General features: G+C 45.8%; 1 protein-coding gene across 1 annotated transcript in view; it reads left to right on the top strand.

Moving 5' to 3' along the window:
* Positions 1–1,308: 1,308 nt before the first annotated feature.
* The window catches only part of MAPRE1 (microtubule associated protein RP/EB family member 1), a 29,440-nt gene continuing 22,043 nt past the window's right edge, over positions 1,309–8,705 (top strand). The window contains exons 1-2 of the mRNA XM_035006027.1: positions 1,309–1,386; positions 7,092–7,215. Coding sequence (XP_034861918.1) covers positions 7,095–7,215 — 121 coding nt within the window. The 5' untranslated portion in view covers positions 1,309–1,386; positions 7,092–7,094. The remainder of the gene's footprint in view (positions 1,387–7,091; positions 7,216–8,705) is intronic.

Genomic DNA, 8,705 nt, shown 5'->3' with positions numbered 1-8,705 from the left:
ATTTGAGCCATTGGTCTGGTCCTCTGCCTCTCCTACCAGACAGGAAACTTGTATTTATTTATTTTTAATTTACTATTTTTTAAGATTATTATTTTTAGGTAATCTCTACACTCAACATAGGGCTTGAACTTACAACCCTGAGATCAAGAGTTGCAGGCCGTATCAATTGAGCCAGCCGGGCACCCCCTAGACTGGAAACTTTTTTTTTTAAAGATTTTATTTATTTATTTATTTGACAGAGACACAGCGGGAGAGGGAACACAAGTGGGGGAGAGGGAGAAGCAGGCTTCTCGCTAAGCAGGGAGCCCGATGTGGGGCTCAATCCTAGGACCCCGGGACCATGACCCCAGCCAAGGCAAACGCTTAACGACTGAGCCACCCAGGCGCCCCTAGACTGTAAACTTTTAAAAGCTCAGAGGCTAGGGGCGCTTGGTTGGCTCAGTTGTTAAAGCATGTGACTTTTGATCTCGGGTGGTGAGAGGGTGGTGAGACCGACGTTTGGCATAGAGCTTACTTAAAACACACACACACACACATATAAAAGCTCAGAGCCTATGTCTGGTTTTTGCTCACTATCAAATCCCTTAGGACCTGATTGATCAGGAAAAATAAATATTTGTGGAGCACATGAATAAGTGATATCTTGACAAAAACCCAGCTCAAAACCTGGGTCAGCTTCTGTGACGCTGGGCAAGTCAATTGACCTCTCTGAGCCTCAGCTTCCTTTTCTACAAGTGGGTTTAATTCATTCTTTCAGCAAGTCAGGCACTGGTACACAGGACTGAGAAGATCCTTGCTTCTGTGGAGCTTAAGGAAAGGCAGACAATAAAGGCATAAAAGAAAAAAGATGATTTCACAGGTGCTAAGAGGAAAATAAACGGATGATGAGATTACAGGGTCATTACAGAGTAGTCACAGAATGTGTCTCTGAGGTGGCTTTTAAGTCTTTCCTCAAAGCGCCTATCAAGTATCTTTCTTATCAAATAACCCATTTTTGTAGAAATTCATTGGAAAACCAATTCTTTTGGCTCCTGAGGTGGAGAATTTGTAACTGAATCCCGCCTTCTAGGCGGAGTCACACCCGGCCTGTGGCGGGCTCTCATTGGCTTCGTCAGACCGCGTGGTTGGGCAATCCGGCAGCCGGCGCCCCGCCCCTTGGGCACCTCAGCCGTCGATCACTGACCGGGCCCCGCCCCCGGCGCGCGGCCGAGTCCCTCTCTATAAAAGGAGCCGGCGCGCAATGACGAGCCCGTACGTCGGCGCGTAACGGGGGGGGTGCGTGTGAGGTCATCGCGCGGGCGGGCGGGCGGGGTCGGGCGGTTTGAACAAGACGAAGACGGAACCGAAGCCGGGCACGGGCTGTGGACGCGGTCCCGCCGAGAGCCGGTGAGGCGGCTAGCGGGCACGGGGCGGCGGCCGGGAAACGGCCGGGTGGGCCTCGGGCCGGGCAGGAGCCGGCGGGCCCTGCGGGCGGTGCCTGGGCCGCTCCCCACGGTGGTGCAGATCGGGCCGGGTGGGGGAAGGGCGGGGCCGTGACCCGGCGCGCGCGGGCTGGGCTGGGGGCGCGCGCTCAGCTCTGCCAGGGGTGGGGCCTCAGGCCGGAAGTGGGGGCTGCCCCTCGGCGGTATGGGGGCTTCTGGGTCGCGGCCTAGGTGTGGGGACTCGGACAGCCGTGGCGAGAGGTTCCGGGTTAGTTGGGCCCGGGTAGGGGGTGTGTGTGGTTATAAGTGAGTCCTGCTGGGAGTTCTGGGGACCCCCACAGTAGGAGGCGGTGTCGCCTGATGGTCAAGAGTTCGGTTTCGAATTCAGACGTGGGTTCCATTTCCTGCTGTGCGACCTTGGGCAGGTGCCTGAACCTCTTGGCCTCAGTTTCCTCATCTGTAAAGCGGGGACAACGATAAGACTGCGGAAAGCTCTTATCACAGCACGTGGCAGAAAGTAAGCCAGCTCAGTGGTCTCCTTTCTTCACGGGGTATTTGTTGAGCGCCTAAGTGCTGGGCGCTGTGCTGAGCAAAGGCCTGCTCTCCAGGCGTCTGCACTGTGGTGGGGAGACAGATAGGAACTAAGAAAATGAATACATGGACAAGATAATTTCATATAATTACTACGAAGACAGTATAACAGGGTGATATGAACAGTGCTTTTCCAGCCCCTGCTTCACAGCTGCCCTGAGGTGCTTCAGGATAGAGTTTGGCCTCTCCCCCATTTTGAGGATGAGGATCCTGAGGCCCATTGAAGGGAACATAGACCAGGCCTGGCATTCACTTCCCTCTTGGGGTGCTGTAAGATAATAATAGCTCTCTTTGCTAATTGGGCACTTGCTGTGTGCCAGGCATTGTGTTAAATGCTTGATGTGGCATTGTATCATTTAATACCATACTCTCTCTAAGAGATCCTGCCTTCATTTTACAAATGAAGGACTGAGACTCCGAGAGGTCAAGCGATTTACTTTATGCTGTCCAGCAGTTGGCTGAAGCCGCATCTGTGATCATGAGTCCAGGCTTTTAACCTCTATATTATGCTGCCCGCCTGAGAGCTAGTGTGTGTTATACCAATTTGCCCTTGGTGGTGGTGTGTCAAAGTGCCTAACACAGTTTCTGGCACAAAGAGAAGCTTAAGACATGATGTTCTTTTCACTGAAGTGTTTTCACTAGATTCTCATTTACTCCTCACCAGCACCTTGTGCAGAATATGTTGTTCATCTTTTACAGGTGAGCCATTTGTGATCCAGAAAGGCGAGGTGTTTACTCAGGGTCACATGACTGTTTTCTGGCAGTACCTCCCTCCCTCTCTTTCCATAGGGCTCAGTATGGTGCCTTTGAAAGTAATAGGGTGCCCCTCAGCCAGCACCCAATCAGAATGGGTTTGAGAACATGCTAGGAGAACTGAGGGAGGAGAGATACCTGGGGAGGTAAGAGAGGTTTTTCAAAGCAGTTGAAACCTGGATCACGGAGCCTTTTAAAGGTGAGGCTGGCACAGTGGTTGTGGGGTTTTCCGTTGAGGCCAAAGCAGTGGAATCCTTATGGAGGAAGAGTAAGCTGTAGCTAGCTGTAGCCATACCTCTGAGAACTAGACTCTCTTTTGACTGCCTGGAAGAGCCAATTAATTGGTTGAGTCAGTGGATGTTTATTGCATATCCACAGGGTGCCTAACCCCATGTATTTAGTGGCTGCAGAGTTTGCGGAGCACATGGGACCAGGTATTAATGTACTGCTAATGAAAGCGTTTTAAATTATATGATGATGAAAGGCCATTAACGTTTTCTGAGCTGGGGTGTGGTCAGGAGACACACGTGGCTTAACCAGCTGCTTACATTTTATGGTAGCATGACCCGTACATTACCCATTGTATGTATGAATGTCGCCAAAATAGATTACAAGTGCTTAGCCTGGAACTTTTTTGTTTGGATGTGTCTCTCCTTGGTACCTGGTAATAGTATTTTGCACACAATATGCATTTCATTTATTCATTCATTCAGGGATTTTAAATAGGGAAGACACCTGATCTGATTTGTGATTCAGGAAATTTGTTGTGGTTGCTGTATAAGGACAGATTAAAGCAGGGGGACTAATTTGAAGGCTGTTGCAGTGGATCCGGATGAGAGATGGTAGCAGGTCTTGGGCACTGTTTTTGGCACTGGAGGTAGGAGGATGAGTGGGACTAGGTCCATCCCTACCCTGGATCTTGTTTGTTTAATACCTGTTATGTTGTCAGATGCCATGCCAAGCATTTTATGTACCTTATCTCATTTAAACCTCACCTTGTAATTTTTAGGTAGGTGGCATTAACTCATAAGATAACTAAGGTGTACTGAAGTTGAGTAACTTGCCCAGGGTCATACAGCAAAAGAGTGATGGCCTCACACTCTTCTCAAACCCAGGTCTTCTTGGCTTGAAATCCTTGGGTCTTTTCATAGAGCAAATAGCCTCCTGGTGCAAATCTGGTCTGGGAATGATTCAGAAATGAGAGATAATGACAATCCAGTGTGATAATGCCTATCATAGAGGTTTGAATGAAGTGCTGTGGGAACAGGAATTAATTTCCCAGTGGAGTTAGGAACTTAATTGTGTTGGCTTCTTATATTTATAAAATGGTTTTATCATCTGAGTTTAAAAATGTAAGAGTGTTGATGCTTTCCTTTCTGAAAAAAGTTTATATAGATACAGTTTTCTGTGTTTGACACTGTCCTGCCAACCTGAAAACAAATAGCATTTACTGAGTGCTGTGTGCGAGGCACTGTGCCAAGTGCTGTGGAGGATGGGTGAATGTGGGATGTGAGGGCACAGACCTGATAAGTTATTTATCTTGCCAGCTCTCAGTCACCCCGCTTATAAAAAGGCGATTGGTTGGGTAGATCTCTGTTTCTTCCAGCCCTCATATTCTGTAGCTGTATGACTCATGAGGCTTGCAGGAGACTGGTTTAGGAAGACCAACTCACTAGGCACTAGGTGGATGGAAGGAAGTGCCACAAGAGATCATGGGCTCTCATGATGGTTCCAAATTTGCTCTGAGTTTTTACTCTTCATTGGTAATATTGGTATCTCAGGAAATGAGGGAAATTATGTCAAGGTCACTATGAAATCTGGTGCTTTATAGTTAGTTGTGTGTCTTCATGGTAATTGACCAGGGATTTCATTAGGTCTGGATCAACCTGCCCTTCCCTCATTGCTTGAGTTTTCCTTTCCCACGGTCCTCTACCAGCAGTCGGGTGATCTTTTTCATATGTTGGGGAGAAAGAATTCCTGTCTGCTCCAAGGTTCTTCTAGCTGGACTGAGAATCAAATTGACATGAGACAGATTAACAGGAGAAAATAAAATTTAATAGGTGTATATACGGGAAATCCGCATAGATGGGAATGCCAAAGACAGGCAAAATGAGGTCTATATGTTACTCTCAGTAGAAGCAGGTAGAGGTCTGGGATTTCAGAGGAAAGGAATGCATTTCACAGGGCAATAAGAGCAGGTGTTTGGCAATTAGATGTTTGCCCTACTGTACAGATGGGTCACTCAGATAAAATTTATCTCTGCTAATACCCCTTAGTCTGGAAAGACCCTCCCAGTTTAGATTCTTCTGTGTGGTAACGGGAGGGACAAAAGTTTTTCAGCTCAACAGGGTCTCAAGTGCCTTAACTCAAAATAATCCACTTGCCAAAGTGGCACATTCTGGGAGGGGGGTGTCCTGAACCCCTTCACAAACTTAAAGGAGGGTGTGGTTCTACCCTGTTTAAATCCCCACAATGGATTCCTTAGCAATTCCAGAATAAAATCGAAACTGCGTACCATGGCCTGCCGAGTCCTAACATGATCTGGCTTCTTCGCTTCTTTTCCCACTTCTGTTCCCGCTCTCCCTCTTGCTTATTGGGTTACAACCAAATGTGACTGCTTCCTTCTGATTGTTAAGCTCAAATGTCACCTCAGAGAGACTTTCCCTGACCACATTCCCCACCACCCCTATTTCCTAAATGGTCGATATGAAATGACATTTGTTTGTGTTTTTGGTCTGTGTTAGACTTCCACTACTAGAACATGAACTGCCTGTGGACAGGCAACTTGTCTCTCTTGCTTAACTGTTTCCTTGGCCTTAGAACAGTGCTTGGTAAACATTTGTTCACGTTTAATACCATTTTAAGTTACTGTGTTTCTGTGTTGTGTTTTGAATTTGAAAGCCTAGCAGAACAGTGAGGGGCAGCATTTTCTAGTGGCAGGGAAAGAATGTGGCTGGTGGGGCTGGGCAGGTTTGGCTACTAGTTCCCAGGGCTTCTAGGTTGAGCCTCTCTTTCCTCATCTGTAAAATGAGGAGAATGAGGTGACCCTTTTGGGCAGTTGTAAGGGTAAATGACAAGTATCTGTGAAACTCCTCAGATGTCTTCCTATACTCAGGTGGTTCAGGAGAGTATTAGTACCAAGGACCCTTCACTGTAAGGTCATTTCCCACCACATTTGTAGTATGTAGGTTTTTGAAAAGTTTATTTACTATTTTGATTATAAAAAATGGGTATAGTCTTTATTTATTTTATTTTTTTTAAAGATTTTATTTATTTATTTGAGAGGAGAGAATGAGAGAGAGAGAACACATGAGAGGGGATAGGGTCAGAGGACAAAGCAGACTCCCTGCCGAGCAGGGAGCCCGATGCGGGACTCGATCCAGGGACTCCAGGATCATGACCTGAGCCGAAGGCAGTCGCTTAACCAACTGAGCCACCCAGGCGCCCTATTTGTTTTTTTAAAAGATTTTATTTCTTTATTTGACAGAGAGAGACACAGCGAGAGAGGGAACACAAGCAGGGGGAGTGGGAGAAGCAAGGCTTCCCACGGTGCAGGGAGCCCGATGTGGGCTCCATCCCAGGACCCTGGGATCATGACCTGAGCCAAAGGCAGATGCTTACCAGCTGAGTCACCCAGGCGCCCCTGGGTATAGTCTTTAAAGAAAAGTTGGAAAATTATGAAAAGTATAAAGAGGAATTAACAAAGGCCCACCATCTGAAGGAAACTGCTGTGAACATTTTAATGTTAATGGATAAGTTTTCTGAACAGAGAACGTTGTTTGTACATCAGCCTCTTTCATAGAGCATTTATTTTTATTTTTTTTAAAGATTTTATTTATGAGGGAGTGTGAGAGAGAGAGCGAGAGAGAGCATGAGTGGGGGAAGGGGCAGAGGGAGAAGCCAGCTCTCTGCTGAGCAAGGAGCCCTATATGGGGCTCCATCTATCCCAGGACCCTGGGATCATGACCTGAGCTGAAGGCAGATGCCTGACTGACTGAGCCACCCAGGCGCCCCCTTCATAGAGCATTTAATCATCTCTTTACTTAGTGTCTGGTTCCTTAAAATTTAATACTAATCACATTAGAATGGGGCCTAACTTTTAGGCTGGCAGGGGTTGGGCAGTTCATTTAGGGTTATGCTTATGTGTAGCAATCCAAGTTCATTTCTGGAATCCTAGTGTCTGATTTGGCCTCTTGGGGAAGAAGGCGAGGCTTAAAAATTGAGTCTCCTACAGGTCTGCTCTGGGTGACTGACTCTTCAGGAAATGCTTAATCTCTCTTGCATGCCTAATAATGTAAGCTCTTCTCTTTTCCTCACATGCTGTAGAAGATGGCAGTGAACGTATATTCAACATCAGTCACCAGTGATAACCTAAGTCGACATGACATGCTGGCCTGGATCAATGAGTCTCTGCAGCTGAATCTGACGAAGATCGAACAGTTGTGCTCAGGTAAGAGAAATCCACTAGACCATTTTTCCAGGGAAGCCTGCAGGTCCTTCAGGAATGGACAGGCCTGTATCTGACTGCAGAGGCCACAGGTTCAGGTTCTGTGTCAGGCTGCCCTGTTTCTTCCTTTCAGCCCACCCCAGTTCCACTTCTGGAAGGAACTGTGCTGTGAGAGAGTGTTCTTCTGTGCCACCATCTTTACATTCCGACGCCTTCACTTAGCCCAGCTTCTCCGTCTGCACTCTTGTGCATCCAGATTTGAAATGTTCTCTTTGAAGATGACAGTTGTAACTGTTCTAGCTTTATATTAGTTTTATCAGTGGCATGTCTTATTCCCAGACAGCACAAGACCAAAGTCAGGCAAATGCCATTTGAGCCACAATTTTATTGAACTGTTGTTTAATAAGGATTTTACGGAGAGGTAATGATTTAAAATGAGAATAGAAACGTGGTGTTTTTTTTTTTTTCTCTGTGTATACTAATTGACATTTAAAGAACTAGAAAGAAGAAAATAAAAAATGTTGGTAGTTCCATTATTCAGAGAAAGCCGCTGTTGGGATATTTTCTTTCACTTTTCTCTGCACATATATATTTGTGTATATCCCAGCTTTTTTCACGTAACTATATTGAGGACATTCTCTAGTGTCATTCACTATCATAAAAATAACTTATTTTTAATGGCTGTGTGCTATTTCTGTGGATATGCTAGAGTTGTTTAATATCTTCCTGATTTGGGAACATTTAGGTGGTTTCTAATTTTTCCATAGTGAATCCTAGAAATGGAATTACTAGATCAAAGAGTATGAACTCTGCGCTCTTGGTAATTATTTTTCATGAAGATGTTATTTGTTTATACTTCCTCTATAGACTTCCTGTCTCACCTTTGGGGGTTCTACTGACTGCCCTTGACTGTCCTCACATGGTATGAATTGTGTTGGGATTACCAAAACTGGGTCTACCAAAGATAAGGTGGGGTTAAGAATATGCCAGAAGGATGAGATGTACACCTTGCTGCTACTTCAATTCTTATCTTATTTGTGGGAGAGAAGTAGAATTATTCCTGGGTGTAACAACAGCAGTCATTTAATTGAACACTTAATGTGCCAGGGTCATGTAAATGTTTTTCCGATATCTCTTTTCTCACTATAGCTCCCATGAGGTAGAGACGTTTATTAACCCCAGTTTACAGATGAGGAAACAGCTTAGAGAAACTGAGTAACAAGTCCCGGGTTATACAGCCAAGAACAGAATTGAGACTTGAATCTTTGTTCAAATCAAGAGCCGATATTTTTCAATCCCCATGCCCTACTCATTCTTCAGACTTTTCCTTTACCGGTGCCATTTGGATTTATTTATTTATTTATTTATGATTTTATTTTTAATTAATGTCTACATCCAACGTGGGGCTTGAACTTGCAACCCCGAGATCAAGAGCACATACTCCACCGACTGAGCCAACCAGGCGCCCCCATTTGGATTGGTTTAAAATTACT

The sequence above is a fragment of the Mirounga leonina genome, unplaced genomic scaffold (assembly GCF_011800145.1).
Source record: "Mirounga leonina isolate KUSES-001 unplaced genomic scaffold, KU_Mleo_1.0 Mir_150, whole genome shotgun sequence".
Taxonomy (NCBI): domain Eukaryota; kingdom Metazoa; phylum Chordata; class Mammalia; order Carnivora; family Phocidae; genus Mirounga; species Mirounga leonina.
This window is presented reverse-complemented; position numbering and strand designations above follow the sequence as displayed.